The 24690-nt window shown below is 50.8% G+C and overlaps 2 protein-coding genes across 2 annotated transcripts; both read right to left on the reverse strand.

Annotated features, from left to right (window-relative positions):
• Positions 1–8438: 8438 nt before the first annotated feature.
• Positions 8439–11384, reverse strand: LOC122217333 (ubiquitin carboxyl-terminal hydrolase 17-like protein 6). The gene has a single exon (XM_042934187.1). The coding sequence runs from the start codon at positions 10378–10380 to the stop codon at positions 8773–8775; it is 1608 nt and encodes a 535-aa protein (XP_042790121.1). The 5' UTR covers positions 10381–11384; the 3' UTR covers positions 8439–8772.
• Positions 11385–13123: 1739 nt separating this feature from the next.
• On the reverse strand, positions 13124–19482 carry LOC122217286 (putative protein FAM90A23P). The gene is made up of 5 exons (XM_042934091.1): positions 19439–19482; positions 16511–16689; positions 15824–16023; positions 15300–15408; positions 13124–14659 (listed from the first exon to the last, which is right to left on the reverse strand). The coding sequence occupies exons 2-5, from the start codon at positions 16637–16639 to the stop codon at positions 13718–13720; spliced, it is 1380 nt and encodes a 459-aa protein (XP_042790025.1). The 5' UTR covers positions 16640–16689; positions 19439–19482; the 3' UTR covers positions 13124–13717.
• Positions 19483–24690: the final 5208 nt, after the last annotated feature.

Raw genomic sequence — 24690 nt, forward strand, 5'->3', positions numbered from 1 at the left:
TTGAAGAGACTGTCTTTATTCCATTGGATATTCTTTCCTGCTTTGTCAAGGAGTCGTTGGCCATCCATTTGTGGGTCCATTTCTGTTCTCTTGAGCTGAGTGTCCGTTTTTGTGCCAGTACCATACTGTCTTGATGATGACAGCTGTGCAATTACAGCTTGAGGATTGCGATTGTGATGCATCGAGCTTTCCTTTCTTTTTCAACAGTGCTTTGGCTCTTCAGGGTCTTTTCTGGGCCCATGCAAATTCTAGGATTGTCTGTTCCAGCTCTGCGAGGAGTGCTGGTGTTCTTTGGATAGGTGTTGCTTGGAGTATGTAGATTGCTTTGGGTGGTACTGACATTTTACCCATATTTGTTCCTCCCAACCAGGAGCGTGGAATCTTTTTCCATTATGTTTTCTGTCTTCTAAAATTTCATGTAGTTTTCAGGGTATAGGTTTTTCATCTCTTTGGTTAGATTTATTCCTAGGTATTTTATGATTTTGGGTGCAATTGTCAATGGGACCGATGCTTGATTTTTCTTCCTGTTGCTTCATCATTGGTGTATCGGAATGCAGCCCGTTTCTGTGCATTGATTTCACATCCTGCACCTTTGCTGAATTCATGGATCAGTTCTAGCAGTTTGTGGTGGAATCTTTTGGGTTTTCCATATAGAGTATCATGTCGTCCACCAAGAGGGAACGTTTGACCTCTCCCGGCCAATTTGGAGGCCTTTGAGTTCTTTGTGTTGTCTGATGGCTGAGGCTAAGGCTTCCAATGCGATGGTGAATAACAGTGGCAAGAGTGGACCTCCCTGTCTTGTCCCTGTCCTTAGGGGGAAAGCTCTCAGGTTTTCCCCATGGGGGATGATATTCGCGTTGGGTCTTTCGTATATGACTTATATGGTCCTTCTAGCCCTACTTTCTTGAGGGTTTGTATCAAGATAGGATGTTGTATTTTGTCCCATGCTTTCTCCGCATTGATCGAGAGGATCGTGTGGTTCTTGTCCTTTCTTTTCTTAGATGTGATGAATCACATTGATTGTTTTGTGCATATCGAACCAGATCTGCATCCCAGGTATAGATCCCACCTGGTCGTGGCGAATCATTTTTTGGATATATTACTGTTGGATCCGATCGGCTGACAACTTGTTGAGCAGTTTTGCATCCATGTTCCTCAGGGAAATGGGTCCATCGTTCTCCTTCGTCATGGGGTCTCTGTCTGGGTTTGGAATCAAGGAAATACTGGCTTCGTAGAAAGAGCTTGGAAGTGTTCCTTCCGTTTCTCTCTTTTGGAGCAGCTTCAAGAGAATAGATGTGAACTCTTCTCTAAATGTTTGGGAGAATTCCCCTGGAAAGCCGTCTGGCCCTGGACTCTGTATTTTTCTTTTCGTGGGGGGTGGGGGGAGGGGGAGATTTTTGATTACTAATTCATTTTCTTTACTTCTTTTGGTCTGTTCAAATTTTCTTTCTTCCTGTTTCAGTTTTGGTAGTTTATATGTTTCTTGGGAGTTGTCCATTTCTCCCAGATTGCCCATTTTATTGGTGTATAATTGCTCACAATATGCTCGTAGTATTGTTTGTATTTCTGCTGTGTTGGTTGTGATCTCTCCTCTTTCATTCTTGATTGCCTTTCTTTGGGTCCTTTCCTTTTTCTTTTTGAGCAAACTGGCTAGGGATTTATCGATTTTGTGAATTCTTTCAACGAATCAGCTCTGGTTTCACTGATCCGTTCTAGTGTCGTTGGTTTTGTTTTTTTTTTTTTTTTTCTTTTTGTACTTGTGTTTGTTTTTGTGTTTTGGTTTTTTTTTTTTGGTTTCCATAGCATTGATTTCTGCTCTAATCTGCATTATATCCTGTCTCTGCTGGTTTGGGGTTTTCTTTGCTGTTCTTTTTCCAACACTTTAAGGTGAACGGTTAGGTTGTGTCTCTGAGCCGTTTCTTCTTTCTTTCGGAAGGCCTGGATTGCTATATACTTCCCTCGAATGACCCCCTTTGCTGCGTCCCAGAGGTTTTGGCCTGTGGTGTTACCGTTCTCCTTTGTTTCCATGGACTGTTTAATTTCCTCTTTAACTTCTTGGTTAGCCCATTCACTCTTAAGTAGGGTGTTCTTTAGTCTCCAAGTATTTGTTACATTTCCACATTGTTTCTTGTCGTGATTTCGAGTTTCATAGCATTGTGTTCTGAGAATATGCACGATATGGTGTCGATCTTTTTGTCCTTGTTGAGGGCTAATTTGTGTCCCAGTATGTGATCTATTGGGGAGAATGTTCCGTGTGCACTGGAGAAGAATGTATATTTGCCTGCTTTAGGATGAAATGTTCTGACAATATCTGTCAAGTCCATCTGGTCCAGTGTGTCATTCAAAACCATTGCTTCCTTGTTGATTGTGGGTTTAGGTGAGCTGTCCGTTGCTGTAAGTGGGGTGTTGACGTTCCCTCCTAGTATGGTATCATTCTCAATGAGTTTCTTTATGTTTGTGATGCATTGATGTATGTATTTGGGCGCACCACATTTGGTGCATAAATGTTTACAATCGTGAGGTCTTCTTGGTGCACAGACCCAATAATTATGATATAACGCCCTTCTACGTGTCTCGTTAGAGTCTTTATTTTAAAGTCTAGATTGTCCGATATCAGTATGGCTACTCCTGCTTTCTTTTGCCAACCATGAGCATGAGAGATGGTTTTCCATCCCCTTGCTTTCAATCTGAAGGCGTCTTTAGGTCTCAAGTGGGTCCCTTGTAAGCAGCATATGGACGATCTTCTTTTCTCACCCATTCTGTTACCCTATGTGTTTTGATTGGAGCATTGAGTCCATTGACGTTTGGAATGAGTACTGAAAGGTATGAAGTTATTGCCATTGTGTTGCTTGTAGAGTTGGAGTTGCTGGTGGTGTTCGCTGATCCTTGCCAGTGTTTTCTGCCTGTGGTCTGTTTTTTTCTTTTATGTCTTTTGTCCCCTGGGAGAGTCCGCCTTCAAATGTCTTGCAGGGCTGGTGGAGTGGTCAGGAACTCCTTTCATTTTTGCTTGGGACACTTTCCATCTCTACTTCTATTTGGAATGACAGCTTTGCTGGACAAATAAGTTTTGGCCGCATACTTTGAGGACTCAGTGCAATGAATATAGCCTGCCACTCATTTCTGGGCTGCCAGGTTTCTGTGGATAGGTCTGCTGCAAATGTGGTCAGTCGTCCCTTGTAGGGGAAGGACTTTTGTTTCCCTTGCTGCTTTCATGATTCTTTCCTTGCCTGAGTATTTTGTGAACTCCACTAGGCTCTGCCTTGTTGAAGGTTGGACGTTGTCGAATCTAATGGGAGTCTTCTGTGCTTCCTGGATTTTGTGTGTCTTTCCCAGGTTAGGAAAGTTTTCTGCTGTGATGTGCTCACATGACCCTTCTACCCCCTTTTCTCTCTCCTCGTCTTCTGGGACCCCTATGATTGTGATGTTATTCCTTTTCAATGAGTCGCTGAGTTCCCGAATTCTTAAACCCTGCTCTTTTGCTTTAGTCTCCCTCTTTCCTTCTGCTTCGTTATTCTCCATTGCTTTGTCCCCTCTATCGCTGGTTTCCTGCTCAGCCTTATCATCCTTGCCGCTGTGGCATCTGTTCCAGATCGCAGCTCGCTTGTAGCATTGTTTATTTCATCCTGGCTAGCTTTGCCTTCGTTTATCCCCACAGAAAGGCATTCTCATCTACTTTCGACCCCAGCTGGTATTCTTATGATCGTGATTCTAAATTCTGGTTCAAACATCTTGCTTGTTTCTATCTGTGTTGGTTAAGGGCCTGGCTGTCCTTTCTTCCTGCTCTTTCTGTTGGGGTGAATTCCGTTGCTTCGTCCTTTTGACCGCAGGAAAGGAATGAATAAGATAAAAGAATTCAAAACTAAAAAATAAGAAACAACACACACACACGAATCACACAAATGATGCTAGATCCTGGGTGAGTTGTGGTCTGGTTGTTGAAATGGGCTTGATAGATTAGAGGAAGAAGGGAAAGAACATAAAAAAAGGAAACCGTATGAAAATTTGGAAAAAAGAACACAGTGAAATAGGATAAACTGAAATGATGGAATTCAAATGGAATTTGACACATTTACAAAAAACTAAACGAATATAGTCGACAAAAACTCAAGGAAATTAGTTTAAACCCTGGAAAATAACCACATATTTTTTCTCTTTCTGTCTTCATGAAAAAGAAAAGAAATGAAAAAGACAAGAAAAGAGATGGACCAGCGAACAGACTGAAATACGAGTGAAGTTACATTGTTGTCCCCTAGAAGTCAAAGGATGAAGCACTTTGTAGTCCATACACTCAGAAGGCGGAGAGACTTGGGTTCCTGAAGAGCCAGGTTGGCCCAGTTGGGCGGTGCTAAGTGTCACGGCTCTGTTCTCCACTAGATGGCGCAGCTAGCCTACAAGTGCGGATTGCCGGGGCGCTTGGAGGTGCAGATGCGCATGCGCGGGAGCGGAGCCCTTGGCGTCACTCAGGTGCCCAGTCTGTAGTATCTGAACTCGGCTGTCTGCGACCAGCAATCCTACCCCCGTCCTTTCTCTCCGGCTTCTGTCCACTCGCCGCTTTTACACTGTCCGTGGCCCAGCCGTCAGGTTGCCAGGCGGCACCTTCCTCGTGGGATTTACCTCCCAGGCGGCTGTGTTTCCCGACCCCTCACTTCTGAGGGCCCGCGGCTGAGACCTGCTCAGATCCTCTGCGTCAGGGTCTCAGCGAGCAGTGGCCGGGTGCCGGCCGCACCCGGGAACATCGGCAACACCGTGCCGCTGCCGATGCCCAGAGACTGAGGCTGGGTGCCAGCCTGCGCCCGAAAACGTTCGCGCGATGGTGTAGCAGCAGCGTTTCGAGGATTATGGAAAATCACCACACACCTCTGGTAGCGGGCTTCCCCCTTAACGACCTTGTTCCAGCACCAGCGAATGTGGCTGTTCTCCGGGGTCTGCTGGGACCTCTGGGGTCGGCTGGGGTGGCCACACAGACTACCTCGTGTCCTCGCAGCAGGGGAACCGCCTTTCTCCGTGTGGTTCGAGACACCCCTCCTCCACCCCTCCAGTCTTCACTCTGCTCTCGGGATTCGCCCTTCCGACCAGAGCACCGCCAGGTATCAGATGCGGAGTTTCGCACTCTGCCCTCCCCCTGTTTGTACAGTCTTCATGGAATTGAAACCCGCTCCTTTCTCCTTCCTCCCTTTTTGGTTCAGTGCCTGTGGCTCTTGCCACATTTCCACTTTCTCCCCAGCTGCTTTTGGCGGGGGGAGGGGAGGGCGAGGGGATTGCTTTCCCCATATTCTGCCCCTGTCTCCGTCCTCTCTCTGCAGGCAAAAACAGCTCCCTGCCCTCTGTGGCTTCTCTCTTCCCCAGGTCACCTCTCTGCGCCTCGTCCCCACTGAGTTCTGTGGTTCAGGTTGGGCAACCTGTTGCGTGAATCCTCAGATCAGTTTTCGAGGCGTGCAGGATGGTTTTGTGTTGATGTGGCTGCATGTTATGGATGCAAGACGCAAAGAACACTTCCATGCTCTTCTGCCATCTTGGCCCCTCCCCCCACACTGCCTTTTCTGTATCGTCACCAGTACCCTTAGGAATTGCAGGGTGACTTCTCTGAATTAAGCTTTCCGTGAGAAATCCAGATTAGGCTGGCTGGATTTGGCGAGACCAAATAACGCTGTTCCCATTGCCATGATTGCTCCCACATCACCGCACGTGAGGCCACCTCCTGGTTTTCCATATGCAATCTTCTTTGCTAATTGTCAACAGTTTTTAAAATTGAATGTCTTGACTTCACTGGATTTATATTTTGAAAGAAAAGTTCCTGGAATGCCTGGAAAATATATCGTCACCAGTGGCCCGAGCAGCTCAAGGTTGTCTATTTTAGCTCAGAGTCCAGGGTCCAGCACGGCCAAAGTGAAGTCACAAGGAGGGAATCCTAGACCCACCAGACCTTCTGTAAATGTTCATGGTCTCCTTTATGCCCCACGAAATGCTCAGGCTGCAGTGCAAGGCATGGAGACTCCGACCTGCCAGCCTGAGCAAGTGCCCAATGCCAGGTCCTCCTGGAAGTCTAGGCAATGCCCGTGCTGGCCAGCGGCGCCCCCTGCTGGACAGAGAGCAGTGTGCAAGACTCCCTCTTGTGACCTCCCCGACGGATTACAGAGCCAGAGGTGTGGACTTCATCATGTGTGGGTGGAACACGTGACACACGGCCACCCAGGAAGAGCTGGTCCTAGTCATCTGGGGAGCTGACTGGATGCTTATGGAGGCCGTCTTGAGATCCAGATCAAATATTGTCCGTGTGTGTGTGTGTGTGTGTGTGTGCGTGTGATATTCAGGTTTGAATCCAGGAAGAGAAAGTTGGATCCCAAAATTTCTACAGGATGACCTAGCATGGTTATTTTCTGTGGCTTTTCCCTTCGTGGCTCAGTTGCACATACACTGTTTGCGTTTTACCCACGATTCTGCCCACTTTAGAATCAAATCCACAGGAAAGATAGATTTCACGTGTGCATGTCTTTTGAGATCTAACATCCAGCTAGCCCTGTTGAACTCTTTGACTGAGAAAGTGCCATGTCATCACTCATCTGTGGAATAGAAAACAAAATAGAAGAACCTAGGGCAAGCGAAGAATAAATAAAATAAGATAAAATCACAGCAGGGGGCAAGCCATAGGAGACTCTTCAAAAAATTTTGTTTTCTTTTTATCTTAGAGAGAGAGAGAGAGACAGAGACAGAGACAGAGACAGAGATACAGAGCATGACGAGGGGAGTGTCAGAGAGAGGCGTGCACACAGAATCCAGAGCAGGCTCCAGGCTCTGAGCTGTCATCACAGCGCCGGACACGGGGCTTGAAGTCTCAAACCCTTAGATCATGAGCTGACGGAATCAGAGTCCACACCGGCTGAGACACCCACGTGCCCCAGGAGAACCCTTAAGTGTAGAGAAGAAAGTGAGGGTTGCTCGAGGGGAGGAGTGGGTGGGCTCCCTTGGCAACGGGCGTTATGGAGGGCCCCTGTGGGGGTTGGCAGTGGGTGTTTCATGTAAGTGACGAAGCCCTAAATTCCACCCCTGAAACCAAGACTGCACTCAATGTTAACTAAATTTGATTTCAATTTGGAAAATGGAGGGGGGAATGGGTGCCTCAGTCGGTTGAGTGTCCAACCTCAGCTCAGGTCAGGATCTCATGGTTCGTGGGGTTGAGCTCCACGTTGGGCTCTGTGCTGACAGCTCAGAGCCTGGAGCTGCTTTGGATTCTGTGTTTCTCTCTCTCTGCCCCTCCCATGCTCACACTCTGTCTCTGTTTTTGTGTGTGTGTCTCTCTCTGTTTATTTAAACGTTTTATTTCATGTTTAAAACATGAAAACAACAGACCAATAAATTTTAAAAGTAGATGAAGAAAAAGTATTTTTCCTCTATCGGCTCTGATATTTGAACATCCAGAATTCAATAAGATTTCCTGTACAAAATTCACATGCTGACGTTAGTTCCCACTAAGTGTGGTATGTATGTTTAATGCAGACTGGAAACAACAACAACAACAACAACAGCAGCAGCAACAACAGGCTTTATCCTGTCAGTGCCATTGGCAAACGACCAGAGATCTCCTATATGGCCCCCCTCCCCTGGGGGGAATTGAAGGATGATGCACTAATTCCCATTCAACAATGTATTTAGTGAGTCTCTCGCTCCTGAGAAATGAAATACAGTTGTGACTTAGAGCATCCATCCATACCCTGACCTGAAATACCACATTGTTGCCTCGGTGTCCACTTGAGATTGTTTTTCTGAGGTGTACAACCGAGGACCAAGATTGCAATGCAACTGACCAGAAATCCCTGAGCCTCCTCCCTTGTGGAGGAGATTGTCCGATGGGGGGATGGTGGTCAACTCTGCGGAACAAGGTAGAGCTGCTTGGTGGCTGAGCAATAAGAGGTGGGAGAAGGTTCCTTTCCCCCATTTGCTCTGCAGCCTCATGGGAGGGGGATTGTTAAGGGAACCGAATCTAATGAACATGGGTCAGGATGGCTCCACCCACCCGTCTCCTGAGAAATAAGCATTTATTTGCTCTTTGCCATTTCCAGGCAATTAGCCAATGTTCACATGAACATGTGGAGACTTTACAAAATAGATTATGTATACAAGGAAACACTTTGCACAGTTATGAATTCGTGTTTCCTTCTGCTCCTCTCCTTCTGACACAAAACATTCCTGAAAAGGCTGTCTGCTCCCACGTAGAGCTAGAGTTCTTCCCGTTTCCTGGTCATTTGCCACTTCTCCGTGTGGAAGCACTGAGATTGTTTCAAACTCCTTCCCCTGCCGGTGCATGTTTGGATATCACCGAGAGTCCCCACACGCACATGTTTGGGCACATGGACTTTACCGATACACAGAGAGTAGGGAATGGGATGATGGGACCGTGAGTCCCAGGCATTTTCACAGGGACTCCCGGGGCTCTGCCTTGTTTCCACCTTCATGCCTCATTGGCCACTCCCTCTGACCCTTTCAGGCTCTGAGAGTGCCCGATGATCCTCGGTGCTGATGGAGGGGAGAAACCTTGCGAGTCCCCAGCATAATCCACACCTCTCCAATAACCTCATTACAGACAGCCAGCCTTAAAGCTCAGGATTCTCCAGGTCCACTGGAACGCCATAGCCCATGAATCCAGCCAGATTCATGGTCCCTCCACATGTCTGGATCACACCCACCTACAACACACAAAATATGGCCTACAAGGGACTGTGAGTGAGTGAGTAGTGAGTGAGGGCGGGTGAGTGTGCACGTGGGCAGGCATGTATCTCAAAGCCTGTAGTGGGATCCCTGCACTGCTTCCTGAGACCTCTGTCCCTTCTTGTTCTTCCTCTTGGTAGCTCTGGCTCTGCCGGGGAGACAAGGGACTTGGTTACTGGCTGTTGCCCTCTGAGGTGGGATGTCCCTGGCTGAACTGTTGAGCCGGTAGATGTTTGGTTCACGGTGATCCTTTCCCATCTCGTCTCTGTATTTGGACTGGTGAATTAGGACTGCGTCGGGGGGAAGGGCAAATTCTAATTTCCTGAGGTTGAATTCAGACTTGGGACGGTGGCTTTCTTGGAGGAATCTCCACTGGTCTAACGTGATTGCTGGCGGTGGTGTCTCTTCCACGTGATCCTCCAATTGTGGCACCTCGATGTCGGGGTCGGTTTCGGGCCCCCCTTGGGCCGCAGCCGTGCCTGCGTGGTCAGCCTGGAGGGATGTGGATTCCCCAGCACCTGGCTCACTCCCACGGTCTCTTTCCAATTCACTCTTCTGGATGTAAAAGAGGACATAGGCATGTTGGCTCAGGGCAGACGTCGCATCACTGGCCGTCACCTTCGCATCATCCATTTTGTACCACTGGCCGTTCCCAGCTTTGATGTAACAGAAGTAATGTCCGCTGTGACAATTCCAGCCCGCGTGCACCAGCACGGCATAGAGCACATAAGTCAGCGACCCCCCGTTCTGCCCAGACACGTATCGTCGCATGTCAAGGCGCTCAGGATATTGCACTTCCTTAGCCAGTTTGCTGCCCGTGAAATGGCAGAATCGTTTCAATACCAGCATCAGGACCTTGGAGCAAGTGTGCAAAGTCAACGTCTTGGAAGCAGGTACCTTGTCGAGACAAGTACTACAACGATAGGCATTTTCACCGTCCAACTGTTCGGGCTTCACCAAGTGTTGCAAAGCTTGGCTCACACTCTGAGCCGCCCTGATATCCAGGCTAATGTCCAGGTAAGGGTCCAAAGTGCTGGAGACACCCTGGCAGTGGAGACACTGGATTTGAGACCTCCAGTACCCGCCAAAGATTTGCCGGATGAGGGTGGCGTCCTGAGCCTGAGGCTCTGAAGGCTTGTCCTCACGCAAACACGCTTGCTGCATAGCATCCAGAGTGAACATCAGAAACTCATGGGCATCCTCCTGCCTGTGTGTGTGGAAGGCAGCGAGCAGTTTGGGCGGAGGCCGGATCACATCTCCCGGACGGCAGAGGGCCCGGGTCACGTGAGCCTGCAGAGCACACAGCACGCAGAATGGCTGCCTCCCACAGCTTCGGGAGTGCTCCTGGGACAGCATGTAGCCGGCGAGGGGTGGTGTGTACGTCAGACACTGCAGCGCCGCATTCGCATAGCACGTGTTCCCCAGGTTCTGCAGGCCAGCCCCAACCACAGAAGGTCTCCTCCAACTCACGGGTTTCTTTGCGGGGGGCAGACCTATTGACGCGGGAGCCCAACCGTTCGGCAGGTCGCAGGGTGTGTGCGATGACGGTGACGGCTTCTCAGGTAGAGTGGGTCCTCCGTGGCCTTCAGCACCACCCGTATTTGACCCGCAAGGTTTGAGGTTTGGAAAGACATGGATCTGAGACTCCTCTCGGCAGTGGGAAGAGGGCGTCTCCATGTCTCCTGAAACGTGGAGCCTCACGTTGCAGAGCGATGCTTCTCTCAGGAGGCCAGTCTCAGAATGATAGCTGTGGCCCTCTCCTCAGCCCTCGTAAAGCTCGCCCCACCCACCTGACTAGGACCACGTCATCCAATCAGCCGCCAGCTGGAGTTGGATGAAGGGTCTTAGGGTGTGGCCACTCTTCTGCAGACAGACCACTCAGCCCAGCCTTCCTCCTGCCCCTCCCTCCTCAAGAGGCACACACACACACACACACACACACACACACACACACGTTTCACCACTTTCTCCACCTCCCTCATTTCCATTGCTCCCTCTCTGGACAGACGGACTTGAGCATTTCCAACCTAGAGGAAATCCTTTTTTGAGTATCCACTTTGCTTTTAGATAACACAAAGTGTCAAGGAATGACGGCCATGAATTTGTTAGGCTATGGAAATCATTTTACCAATTGAGCTCTGGTATCATGTAGGAGCACCTCCTCTCCGTCAGCCAGAATGCATGGGACACCAGCAAATTATTCTGGAATGATGACTGTCCATGGATTTGATTCTAAAACTCCTGAACTGTCTCCATAGGATCTGTGTATACAACTATCACGAAGGTCCTTTGAAACACGTCTGTCTACCAAGGGGTGGCCGAGAAATTGTCCCAAGAAATATCCTTTGCCTGGTTGCGGGCTTTGTAAATGCTTTCTTCATTTTGTAGCTCCCTTCCCAATAGGAGAACAAATCCTAAACCCATCATTTGCCAAATTGTCACTGGTATTCCTAGCAAATCACATAGCAAGGTAGGTATAGGTTCCCGTGGTTCAGGACATGTTTGTTGTGGATTTGTGACATTTATAGACGGTTTGAAATGGGAATTTAGACATGCAAGGAACAATGTCCCCTCGAGGAAACTGTGGCTTTAATGTGTCAGTATCTCTAGACCAGATTTCAGAACTGACCAGGTCTACTGAAAATGTGCTTTCTTCTCTAATGTTTGTTTGCTTTTCACTTTTAACATTTTAATTGATTTATTTTGAGAGAGAGACAGAGAGAGAGAGAAAGAGAGACAGAGAGCGAGAGAGAGCGCTCATGTGGACAAGCCAGGGAGAGACAGAGAGAGAGGGAGAGAGGATCCTCAATTAAACAGTCACCTCCTCAGGGTCACCAACTAGGAGGAAAAGGCTGCGAGCACGTGAGGTGTCTCAGTGCCAAACACACTCATGTGAGGGGAAGGAAAGGGGCAAGAGGTCAAGGAGGACACACAATGGGATGCACAAAAGGAGTCTTCAGACTCTTGTGACCACAGCCTGAAGACACGGCCCTCTCCCTGCCTGGTGCCCTCCAGCCCCACCCACGGCTTCCTTCAGCCTCTGCCTGGCCTCACTGCATGGGACCGGACCACGGCCCCACCTTTACCCGCAGCATCCTTACCCCTGCCACACCCATGCCCACACCTCATCCCAGTGCTCTCCGCCCTCGGTTGGCCCGGCCTCACGTCCAGGCCTTTGCTCCACCGGGCCAGCCTGGCGCCAGCCACTCTCAGGACCACACCCCAAGGAGAATCTACCAGAGAGTGGGCAGAGGAGGGGGGCGAGCGAGGCCAGGGCACAAGCACACCTTTCCCTGTTCTTCAAATATCCGTTGGCAGGCGCCACGTTTGGCCCTGTTTCTGCAAGGAATCATCTCTCCCTTTGGTTGTCATCTCGTCCTAGAAAACCGGTTGTGTTTTCACTGGACGGTGTTAGATGGTAGGAACTCTCACGTGACTGGTCTGAGCAAAGCAAGTTGCCCTATTTAACGTAGTGACTTGAGCCAGTCCATTCCAGACCTTCCTGGAGCATAAAGCTGACCCCTGTCCCAAGACGAGACACCTGCTCCTGTCTGAGTGCCTGGCCCCGACAAGGCCATCCTCCCCGGGTCTGGAGCCTGCCGGTCTTCAGACTCCACGAACACCCCCTGGCTTCTCTAGCCTCAGCCCCGGCCACCTGCCACGTGGGCAAAGAGGCCTGCAGAATTGCTTCCAAAGAACCTTTGACCACCTAATTCTCTGTCCTCTCTCATCAATCGCTCATCACTCTACGTGTCTATCTCCTAACTCTCGTGTCTCCTTCCCCTCTCTAGTATCTATCTGTGGAATGTCTTTCTCATCCTTTCCTTTGTATCTCTTCTATGCCACCCTCCTTGACGTGACTTGTGAATGAAAATGCCTTTGAGAGACATGTGGACAGCAGCCCCTAACGCTGATTGATTTCCCATGCACATGTTCTTTCGGTTCATGGGTTTTTATGTCGACAGACAGAGAGAGAGACAGACAGAGAGAGAGAGAGAGAGAGAGAGAGAGAGGGAGGGAGGGAGAGAGAATGTGGGGGAGGGTTAGAGAGAAAAGGAGAGAGGCGATCCCGAGGAGGGAGGGAAACTCAAAGTTCAATCTCCCCAACCCTGAGATCATGACGTGAGCCGCCTCCAGGTCAGACACTTCTCTGACTGAGCCACTCAGGCATCCCGACCCTCATCGGTTTCGAATTCACCTCTAGCATTGTCTTGTTCCCAGGACACTTGGAGAGACTTTATCTTGAAAGGAGAAGAGAGGTTAACCCGTGTTTCTTTGCTGCTTCTGACTCCTTAGTTGTTCTCCACTAGGTGAGGATCCAAGTCCCCAGTGCACTTGGGAACAAATGCAGGATTCTACTCTATGTGACGGGAAACTACAGTGTACACACAAAAAAGAAAACCATGCACATTCGGTCGTCTCTGAGCAAATTTTATTAGCTGTGGTAACACTACACACAACGTTGCACTACCAGGGAAAAACAAAAGTGCAGACAGCATGTAAAATAGTCCCCGATATGATCTGCAGAAAAACGATATCAGTGAACTATTCTAAAACAAAAGATTGCCTCCACTTGCCCAGCCCAGACTGGAATCATTCCTCCGGTGTCCCCAAATTCAGACATTCGCAAACCCGATACACATTCATTTCGCAGATCCTTAAGTTGACATTCGAGTGGACGACCTCTTGCTCTCCTGGCGCTGAATTTCTCATAGAATCTATTGAAACGGAAGAAACGAGACCTTGTTGATTGAGACGGAGCCGGTGAACCAGAAGGTGTAGATGCATAAAGGAAAAGTGCGCCATGAGCGTCTGCACGTGGGCGCTCAACCCACTCCCCGCCCCAAGCAGGACACCAAACACAGTGTGGACGCAAGTTTTTGTCCTTGCAGGTCTTTGGGGGAATTGCTGCTTTAGCAAAACTAGGTCACGGCCCTGCCTTGGCCTCCGCTCCGCAGTCACCTGCTTGGGGTCACAAGGGCCAGAGGACGAGTGTCCGAGGACATGAGGTGTCTCACTCCCGGTCGCTCTCCTCCGAGGACGAGGAAAGCTGCAGGTCATCGTGGAGGATGCTCAGGGAGACAGGCACACAGCCTCCCTCAGACTGGTGTGTGATGGGCGGACCCTGGCCAGGGGGGACTGGCCTCTCGGGAGGTGGCAGACAGGGAGCTGCTATGAACCTGGAGCTCCAGCCGCCTTTGTCCAGGCGGCTGAAGACCATTCGCAGGGGCTGGCCGGGTGCCTGCGGACAGGGCGGACACAGAGGCCAGGGGCACGCCTGGAGAGTGTCCAGGTGAGGTTGGGGGCGTGGAGGCTGGAGGCCCCTGCTTTGCACCGAGGCAGGTGTCTTCCTGGTCAGTTGGGCTGCCCCCGTGGGACCACATGCACTTGTCCTTGCTGGACGACACAGACTCTGGCGCAGCCCCACATGGGTGCTCCCTGTGCTCTTGTGGGGTGGCTGGAAGGGGCTGCAACGTGGTTTCTTTCGGGGGTTCTGGCACGTGTCGTCGGGGAGCGGGGCCCATCTCGTGCCTGGTGTCTGGATGTGGGGCTGGGGACTCGCAGCCAAACGGGTTGGAGGAGGATCAGGGCTCCCCTCAGGACGCTTGGCTGGTGCCTGGGCGTGGCCAATGCCACGCGCCTTGGAGACGGCCCTGGAAGCTTCGAGGGAGGCACATCGGGGCCGGTGTTGTCTCAGCTGGACACCGAGGCCTGGATCCCGGGCAGAGCGTTGGTGTGCCGGGGCAGGCGGGGCAGGCGGGGCAGGGGTCCCCACTTGCTGGGCATCCTGTCGGCCAGCAGGCGGGAAGGTGCTCGCCGCAGGTCTCCCGAGAGGAGCAGCCGACGGGGACAGCTGTGTCGTGTCAGGCGTCCCGCTAGGAGGCTCAGCCGGGACGTGCGGCTCCAGCACGGACACCCTCTTGGTGCTGTACACGGGCATCGGCCTGTGCGGATGCTGTGGGAACACACAACACACAGACAACGCCCATTAGTCCTTCCTCCCCACCAAGGACACATGCACGACAAGCACAGCAAAGAAACCGACAGAAACGCAAGCAACCGCGAGACACGGGAAAGGATTGTACTGACAGAGGACAAGGGCCTCCAGCTCAGCGTCGATCGGGAAGAAACACTGGGCAGTAGCCCCTTGATGCTTTGATTCCATGGGAGCGACGGACCAGAAAGGTTGTGCATCGTGCCTGCCTCCCGAAGTGGACAAGCACGTCCATTCAGGCTTCTAGGGAAAGTACAGGCGTCCTGCAGGTGGAGGTTCGCGGTGGGGGCTACTGAGTTTGGATGGCCAATGGGGCGGGTCTATGTGTCACCAGGGAAAGATGCCTGTGCCTCCCAAGAGGCCTAGGTGTGGGCACAGCGTCCCGAAATTATGTTGGCACGCCCAGCCGGCACCCGGTTAGCACACATGCAAGGAATCCTGCCGGATCATGGACACCCGGCAAACGTGGCTGGAAAGGACCCGCACGGAAATCCCCATGTTGACAATCGGGGCGGACCCCCTTCCTCAGCCAGGAGGGCCGGCAAGCCCGTCACATCCCCGTCCCCAGGAGAGAACGAGAGCAGGGACGGGGGACACTCACCCTCACATAGTCGCAGGATTCTGTGGCGTCCCTCCAGGCTCGCTGCTGCCTTCCAGGGGCTATCCTGGGGAATCTCTGCAGCAGCGCCTTCCTCTGCTGGGCTTCTCGCCTGCACGACCAAGAACGGGAAGGTGAAGGAGCGGCATTTCGTGTGTTCACCTGGGGAGCGAGTGATGGGGCTTGGGCAAGATCTCCTTTCTTCATCTGCCCCCCTGGCTCCCACTCCAGCGAGCCGTCCAGGTTGGCCCAAGACGTCCTCGTGTCGAGAGCCGTGTGCGCCACTGCCTGTCATTTGCCGCCTCCCCCTGTCTCCCTACCCCAGGACACACAGCCTCAGGGACTCCCCCAGAGCAGCACAATAGGCTCGTGAGGTCCCCTGGGGGGCGGGGAGCTCCTTTCTCTGCCTCCCCCACCCCTGTGTGTGTGTGTGTGTGAAGACGACACAGCACCCAGTGTCCGGGTACAGAGACTCAGCGACCTGAGCTGCCAGCCCACGGGCAGGCCGGAGCCGGCCGCATCCTCACCTTTGTCCCTCTTCCATGTCCCTCGCAGCCTGGTTGAAGGGCCCGGGCTTGTGCTGGCCCTGCTGCTGGCGTGGTTCCACATTCTCCTTCGGCTTCCTGGGGACAAAGGCCTGGGGGGCCAGGCACCCGTCCCAGCGCTTCATGGGGCACCCGGTGCTGGATGCGTTGTGCCCAAAGGCTCCGCAGTCCTTACACTTGAGCTGCGGACCAAGGAGGGGGGGGGGTGCTCAGTGAATCAGCACCAATCACAGGCCAACTGCAAAGGACATGACAAGGACACACTCGGGGAGCGGAGGACTGGTGTGGGACAGGGCACATCGTGGACGGCTCGGGAGGTGCCAGGAGATGGAAGTTCCTAGGATTCTACCCAAGCCTCTGTGAGGGACGGACCGGGAGTTGGGATTGCAGGTCTCAGGCTGTGTAGAATGAGCCCCAAGCCACGATGGGGACAAACACCAGGTTGGACGCGACCCTACGGCCGAGGGAGCTTATCCCAACGGGCAGGCTGCTGAGATGCCTAGGCAGGCCACCGTGGGCTAGGAAAGGACGACCGACTTCCGGACACAGAGTCTTCATTCCCTCGTCATGTGCGATCCCCGGCTTCAGAGGCATGGCTCCCCCACCCCCACCCGACCCAGCCCCTCCAACCCGCCCACTGGTTCACCACGCCTCCAGGGCTCCACTTACCCGAGGATCCTCGTCCTCTAGCCTGGGAACCCTGGGCGCCATGGCTGCTCTCCGTTGCCTCTTCCCGTTTGGGGCTTTCAAGGGTCTGGAAGGTACGTGCTGGGTGTGCCCACCCGCCATCTGCCCCATCTCCTTGAAGGGTCAAGTCAGCCTTGCTTGAAGATGGGTTTCTGGACTTGCTGAGTCAATGGGAAAAGGAGAGTCATTCCCACAGACACAACGACTCCTTCATGAACCTTCCTCCCCCAGCGGGCACGAGGGGGCGTCATGCCCACCAGGTCGGACACGGTCCTCACCTGGGAGGTGGGACCTCTCCCTCCTGCATGTTCTACACGCTCTCCCGTGGACCCACCCGCAGGACGGCACCCTCAGGCAAGGCCGTGGAGGTGGTCTTGCGTGACTCACCGGAGAGACTTTCGGGAAGTCTCTCCCAGGGCCCTCCGGAAGGAAGACCACACACAAAGTCCTGGCCCCCACGGACACCGCAATCCACGCTACGGCGATACTCCCTGTGGCACCCAGGGTTGCATGTGCACCGAGAAGGATGCTTGCCTCTCCAGAATGTACCTCTCCTACTTGACCCCCAGAGAAACCACCCTCAAAGACAAAGTCAATGAAAACGTTTCGTTTCTGCTCGACTCGACTGGAAGCTTCCCCACGCAGGGCCTGAACCCTTTCCTTTCATGTGGCCTTGACGGGGCCCCACGCTGAACTCACGTGTCAGCCGTGGCAAATGAGTATTTGCCGTGAAATTCGGGTGAACAAGAAAATTCCTTAGGCTCTCAGGCCCCACGGCGACATGGAGCACGATGCTGTCACTGCTCCCGCGCGCCCTCACACCAGTCCGACTCTGGGGTTCAGTTCCTTTGGAAGCAGAACCTCATGTGCTCAGGAACACCGAGAGCCACGCCTTTCCTCAGTCTCTGTTCTCACACTCGTCTTCAACACTAAAGCGTCCTTCACCTGGTGAGTCGAGGCGCATCACAACCTCCATTTCCTCCCTGTCCCACTTCCGTGCCAGCTCGTGTGAGCCCCACATCGTCCCAACCCACCTGAAACGCCAACGCGCTCCTCCTGTGTGTCAGGAGACGTCCAGAGCGGCGGGTGGCAGGCGGACTGCCGTGGCGGAGACTCAGCGTCCGTCCGGCGTGCCCGAGGGACGGTCAGTGAGGGACACTTCCTTCCTTCCCGGGCTCTTAGACCCGCCCAAGGTCACGTGACCTCTCGGGCACTTTAATCCCAGGCAGCCCATCACCTTGGTGCTCCTCACGTCTCCACACTAGGAACGAATCCTGGAGGTTTAGCGATTTCTTGCCGTTGTAACTGGTATGCATGCATGTGGAGATAGACGTTTCAGAACACATCTTCACCCTTGGAAAAAGAGACTCGTGTGTGCATGCCTGTTTCATTCGTAAACTGGTGTTTCTCGTGGGCCTCCAGGGAAGCTTGCGGGGCCCCTGGCCTCACGTACGTTCCTGTGGTTGGGGGCCCTTTCGGCGTCCTCCGTGCCCAAGCTTCTCCCTTTCCCAACGGGAGCGGTGTGTCCATGAGCTATTTGCAGTGTCCCTTCACTCCACACCCTGCCCTGCCCTCCCCGTTCCCCTTTCTGTCTCTAGGGCGGTGACTGCGCTTGCTGGGACCTTCGGAGGAATGGGATCCTATGTCCCGTGTCCCCTGGGAACTAGCTGCCTTGGCACTTGGTCTCGTGACCCAAGTCGCTGTTCCTGACAAGTCCCTGTGTTGACGCGGGGCGGGGGGGCTCCCTGTGTCCGACGCCCCTCGTTTGGGGCTCTTTGTTGTTGCCCATCAACTCGGACGTTCTGTTTCGCTTTTGCTCCCATTGGGGGATGTTGGTGTGATTGCCACCATTTCTCCTGGCCTGGCCTGGCTGGCCTCAGCCACGGACACTGTGTCAGGGAGATGTCTTTGGGATCCCGAAGGGCCAGACCCAAGGGACAAGGTGCAACCCCATCGGCGGGGCATTCCTGAGTGTCATGCAAGCGAGCACCTTTCTCCCACAGCAGTGCAAAAGCTAGCGGCCCCACTGGCCGAGGTGGAGGGCCTGCGTCGGCAGTGCCGTGGGCACCCTGGATGGTTTCCCTCCTTGAACATTGGCGTGTATTGGGCGTCGTGTGCGCTTTTCTTTGGCCTTTCCTATCTTCTCCTGGAGGCTGCTCCTGTGGCCTCTGTCCACTGCCCTCAAGGCAGGGCCCTCCCCCAACCTGGTGCCCTCCAGCCCCGCCCACCGCTTCCTTCAGCCTCTGCCTGGCCTCCTCACTCCATGGCACCGTACCCCGGCCCCACCCTTACACGCAGCATCCTTACCCCTGCCACACCCGTGCCCACACCCTTTCCCAATGCTCTCAAACCTCCGTTGGCTTGGCCTCGCTTCCAGGCCGTGGCTCCACGGGGCCAGCCTGGCGCCGGACACTCTCAGAACCACTCCCCAGGGAGAAGCCCCCAGAGAGTGGGGGCGGGGGAGGGGGCGGGCGAGGCCAGGGCACAAGCACACCTTTCCCTGTTCTTCAAATATCCGTTGGCCCCCTCCCTGCTTGGTTTTGTACCCCTCCCTGTTTTTATATTGTTTTTCCTTCCCTTCCCTGATGCTCATCTGTTTTGCACCTTAGAGCCTTCATATGAGTGAAGTCATGTGATAGTTGTCTTTCTCTGACTCATTTCGCTGAGGAGAATCCCCTCTCCTTGTAGCCACATCGTTGCGAATGGCACCCTGTGTTTCCTTTCGATCGCCTCGTAATGTTCCATTGTATCTATATGTGCCACCTCTTCTTTTTCCATTCCATGCATCTATGGACATTCGGGCTCTTTCCATCCTTTGGCTATTGTTGATAGTGCTGCTGGAAGCTTTTGGGGGCGTTTGGGTGCAGGTGCCCCTTGGAAACAGCACACCCATATCCCTTGGATAAATACCTAGTCGTGCAATTGCTGGCTCGTAGGGTCGCTGTGCTTTCAGTTTTTTGAGGAACCTCCATGCTGTTTTCCAGAGTGGCGGCGCCAGTTTGCATTCCCACCAGCAGTGCAAAAGAGATCCTGTTGCTCCGCACCCTGGCCAACATCGGTTGTTGCCTGACTTGTTAATGTTAGCCATTATGACACGTGTGAAGTGGTAGCTCATTGTGATCTTGATATGGATTTCCCTGGTGATGAGTGAGGTTGAGCATTTTTTCATGTGTCAGTTGACCATCTGGATGTCTTCCTGGAGCAGTGTCTATTCATGGCTTTTGCCCATTCTTCGCTGGATTCGTTGGTTTTTGGCTGTTGAGTGTGATCAGTTCTTTATCGATTTGTCTACTGAGCCTTTCTCTGATGTGTCGTTCGCAAATATCTTCTACCATTGATGATTGAGCTGATTTGTTAGTGTAGCTGATCTGTTTCCTTCACGGCGCAGGAGAGTTTTCTTTGGATGAGTTCTCAATAGGTCGTGTTTCCTTTTGTTTCCCTTGCCTCCGGAGACGCGTTGAGTAAGAAGTTGCTGTGGCCCAGATCACAGAGGCTTTTCCCTGCTTTCTCCTCGAGGGTTTTGATGGCTTCCTGTCTTACACTTAGGACGTTCCTCCCTTTTGAGTTTCTTTATGTGTACGGTGTCAGAAAGTGGGGCGGGTTCCTTTTTCTGCATGTCGCTGTCCAGTTTTCCCAGCACCGCTTGTTGAAGAGACTGTCTTTATTCCATTGGATATTCTTTCCTGCTTTGTCAAGGAGTCGTTGGCCATCCATTTGTGGGTCCATTTCTGTTCTCTTGAGCTGAGTGTCCGTTTTTGTGCCAGTACCATACTGTCTTGATGATGACAGCTGTGCAATTACAGCTTGAGGATTGCGATTGTGATGCATCGAGCTTTCCTTTCTTTTTCAACAGTGCTTTGGCTCTTCAGGGTCTTTTCTGGGCCCATGCAAATTCTAGGATTGTCTGTTCCAGCTCTGCGAGGAGTGCTGGTGTTCTTTGGATAGGTGTTGCTTGGAGTATGTAGATTGCTTTGGGTGGTACTGACATTTTACCCATATTTGTTCCTCCCAACCAGGAGCGTGGAATCTTTTTCCATTATGTTTTCTGTCTTCTAAAATTTCATGTAGTTTTCAGGGTATAGGTTTTTCATCTCTTTGGTTAGATTTATTCCTAGGTATTTTATGATTTTGGGTGCAATTGTCAATGGGACCGATGCTTGATTTTTCTTCCTGTTGCTTCATCATTGGTGTATCGGAATGCAGCCCGTTTCTGTGCATTGATTTCACATCCTGCACCTTTGCTGAATTCATGGATCAGTTCTAGCAGTTTGTGGTGGAATCTTTTGGGTTTTCCATATAGAGTATCATGTCGTCCACCAAGAGGGAACGTTTGACCTCTCCCGGCCAATTTGGAGGCCTTTGAGTTCTTTGTGTTGTCTGATGGCTGAGGCTAAGGCTTCCAATGCGATGGTGAATAACAGTGGCAAGAGTGGACCTCCCTGTCTTGTCCCTGTCCTTAGGGGGAAAGCTCTCAGGTTTTCCCCATGGGGGATGATATTCGCGTTGGGTCTTTCGTATATGACTTATATGGTCCTTCTAGCCCTACTTTCTTGAGGGTTTGTATCAAGATAGGATGTTGTATTTTGTCCCATGCTTTCTCCGCATTGATCGAGAGGATCGTGTGGTTCTTGTCCTTTCTTTTCTTAGATGTGATGAATCACATTGATTGTTTTGTGCATATCGAACCAGATCTGCATCCCAGGTATAGATCCCACCTGGTCGTGGCGAATCATTTTTTGGATATATTACTGTTGGATCCGATCGGCTGACAACTTGTTGAGCAGTTTTGCATCCATGTTCCTCAGGGAAATGGGTCCATCGTTCTCCTTCGTCATGGGGTCTCTGTCTGGGTTTGGAATCAAGGAAATACTGGCTTCGTAGAAAGAGCTTGGAAGTGTTCCTTCCGTTTCTCTCTTTTGGAGCAGCTTCAAGAGAATAGATGTGAACTCTTCTCTAAATGTTTGGGAGAATTCCCCTGGAAAGCCGTCTGGCCCTGGACTCTGTATTTTTCTTTTCGTGGGGGGTGGGGGGAGGGGGAGATTTTTGATTACTAATTCATTTTCTTTACTTCTTTTGGTCTGTTCAAATTTTCTTTCTTCCTGTTTCAGTTTTGGTAGTTTATATGTTTCTTGGGAGTTGTCCATTTCTCCCAGATTGCCCATTTTATTGGTGTATAATTGCTCACAATATGCTCGTAGTATTGTTTGTATTTCTGCTGTGTTGGTTGTGATCTCTCCTCTTTCATTCTTGATTGCCTTTCTTTGGGTCCTTTCCTTTTTCTTTTTGAGCAAACTGGCTAGGGATTTATCGATTTTGTGAATTCTTTCAACGAATCAGCTCTGGTTTCACTGATCCGTTCTAGTGTCGTTGGTTTTGTTTTTTTTTTTTTTTTCTTTTTGTACTTGTGTTTGTTTTTGTGTTTTGGTTTTTTTTTTTTGGTTTCCATAGCATTGATTTCTGCTCTAATCTGCATTATATCCTGTCTCTGCTGGTTTGGGGTTTTCTTTGCTGTTCTTTTTCCAACACTTTAAGGTGAACGGTTAGGTTGTGTCTCTGAGCCGTTTCTTCTTTCTTTCGGAAGGCCTGGATTGCTATATACTTCCCTCGAATGACCCCCTTTGCTGCGTCCCAGAGGTTTTGGCCTGTGGTGTTACCGTTCTCCTTTGTTTCCATGGACTGTTTAATTTCCTCTTTAACTTCTTGGTTAGCCCATTCACTCTTAAGTAGGGTGTTCTTTAGTCTCCAAGTATTTGTTACATTTCCACATTGTTTCTTGTCGTGATTTCGAGTTTCATAGCATTGTGTTCTGAGAATATGCACGATATGGTGTCGATCTTTTTGTCCTTGTTGAGGGCTAATTTGTGTCCCAGTATGTGATCTATTGGGGAGAATGTTCCGTGTGCACTGGAGAAGAATGTATATTTGCCTGCTTTAGGATGAAATGTTCTGACAATATCTGTCAAGTCCATCTGGTCCAGTGTGTCATTCAAAACCATTGCTTCCTTGTTGATTGTGGGTTTAGGTGAGCTGTCCGTTGCTGTAAGTGGGGTGTTGACGTTCCCTCCTAGTATGGTATCATTCTCAATGAGTTTCTTTATGTTTGTGATGCATTGATGTATGTATTTGGGCGCACCACATTTGGTGCATAAATGTTTACAATCGTGAGGTCTTCTTGGTGCACAGACCCAATAATTATGATATAACGCCCTTCTACGTGTCTCGTTAGAGTCTTTATTTTAAAGTCTAGATTGTCCGATATCAGTATGGCTACTCCTGCTTTCTTTTGCCAACCATGAGCATGAGAGATGGTTTTCCATCCCCTTGCTTTCAATCTGAAGGCGTCTTTAGGTCTCAAGTGGGTCCCTTGTAAGCAGCATATGGACGATCTTCTTTTCTCACCCATTCTGTTACCCTATGTGTTTTGATTGGAGCATTGAGTCCATTGACGTTTGGAATGAGTACTGAAAGGTATGAAGTTATTGCCATTGTGTTGCTTGTAGAGTTGGAGTTGCTGGTGGTGTTCGCTGATCCTTGCCAGTGTTTTCTGCCTGTGGTCTGTTTTTTTCTTTTATGTCTTTTGTCCCCTGGGAGAGTCCGCCTTCAAATGTCTTGCAGGGCTGGTGGAGTGGTCAGGAACTCCTTTCATTTTTGCTTGGGACACTTTCCATCTCTACTTCTATTTGGAATGACAGCTTTGCTGGACAAATAAGTTTTGGCCGCATACTTTGAGGACTCAGTGCAATGAATATAGCCTGCCACTCATTTCTGGGCTGCCAGGTTTCTGTGGATAGGTCTGCTGCAAATGTGGTCAGTCGTCCCTTGTAGGGGAAGGACTTTTGTTTCCCTTGCTGCTTTCATGATTCTTTCCTTGCCTGAGTATTTTGTGAACTCCACTAGGCTCTGCCTTGTTGAAGGTTGGACGTTGTCGAATCTAATGGGAGTCTTCTGTGCTTCCTGGATTTTGTGTGTCTTTCCCAGGTTAGGAAAGTTTTCTGCTGTGATGTGCTCACATGACCCTTCTACCCCCTTTTCTCTCTCCTCGTCTTCTGGGACCCCTATGATTGTGATGTTATTCCTTTTCAATGAGTCGCTGAGTTCCCGAATTCTTAAACCCTGCTCTTTTGCTTTAGTCTCCCTCTTTCCTTCTGCTTCGTTATTCTCCATTGCTTTGTCCCCTCTATCGCTGGTTTCCTGCTCAGCCTTATCATCCTTGCCGCTGTGGCATCTGTTCCAGATCGCAGCTCGCTTGTAGCATTGTTTATTTCATCCTGGCTAGCTTTGCCTTCGTTTATCCCCACAGAAAGGCATTCTCATCTACTTTCGACCCCAGCTGGTATTCTTATGATCGTGATTCTAAATTCTGGTTCAAACATCTTGCTTGTTTCTATCTGTGTTGGTTAAGGGCCTGGCTGTCCTTTCTTCCTGCTCTTTCTGTTGGGGTGAATTCCGTTGCTTCGTCCTTTTGACCGCAGGAAAGGAATGAATAAGATAAAAGAATTCAAAACTAAAAAATAAGAAACAACACACACACACGAATCACACAAATGATGCTAGATCCTGGGTGAGTTGTGGTCTGGTTGTTGAAATGGGCTTGATAGATTAGAGGAAGAAGGGAAAGAACATAAAAAAAGGAAACCGTATGAAAATTTGGAAAAAAGAACACAGTGAAATAGGATAAACTGAAATGATGGAATTCAAATGGAATTTGACACATTTACAAAAAACTAAACGAATATAGTCGACAAAAACTCAAGGAAATTAGTTTAAACCCTGGAAAATAACCACATATTTTTTCTCTTTCTGTCTTCATGAAAAAGAAAAGAAATGAAAAAGACAAGAAAAGAGATGGACCAGCGAACAGACTGAAATACGAGTGAAGTTACATTGTTGTCCCCTAGAAGTCAAAGGATGAAGCACTTTGTAGTCCATACACTCAGAAGGCGGAGAGACTTGGGTTCCTGAAGAGCCAGGTTGGCCCAGTTGGGCGGTGCTAAGTGTCACGGCTCTGTTCTCCACTAGATGGCGCAGCTAGCCTACAAGTGCGGATTGCCGGGGCGCTTGGAGGTGCAGATGCGCATGCGCGGGAGCGGAGCCCTTGGCGTCACTCAGGTGCCCAGTCTGTAGTATCTGAACTCGGCTGTCTGCGACCAGCAATCCTACCC

Source organism: Panthera leo, chromosome B1, assembly GCF_018350215.1.
Source record: "Panthera leo isolate Ple1 chromosome B1, P.leo_Ple1_pat1.1, whole genome shotgun sequence".
Classification (NCBI taxonomy): domain Eukaryota; kingdom Metazoa; phylum Chordata; class Mammalia; order Carnivora; family Felidae; genus Panthera; species Panthera leo.

What these genes read in the sequence shown, in the direction of transcription:
- LOC122217333 (XM_042934187.1), bottom strand. Translation starts at nt 10,380, where the DNA reads ATGGAGACGCCCTCTTCCCACTGCCGAGAGGAGTCTCAGATCCATGTC.
- LOC122217286 (XM_042934091.1), bottom strand. Translation starts at nt 16,639, where the DNA reads ATGGGGCAGATGGCGGGTGGGCACACCCAGCACGTACCTTCCAGACCC. An exon ending in GACATGGAAGAGGGACAAAG is followed by an intron (nt 15,409 to 15,823) that starts GTGAGGATGCGG and finishes TTGGTCGTGCAG; the next exon opens with GCGAGAAGCCCAGCAGAGGA. An exon ending in AATCCTGCGACTATGTGAGG is followed by an intron (nt 14,660 to 15,299) that starts GTGAGTGTCCCC and finishes GTGTTCCCACAG; the next exon opens with CATCCGCACAGGCCGATGCC.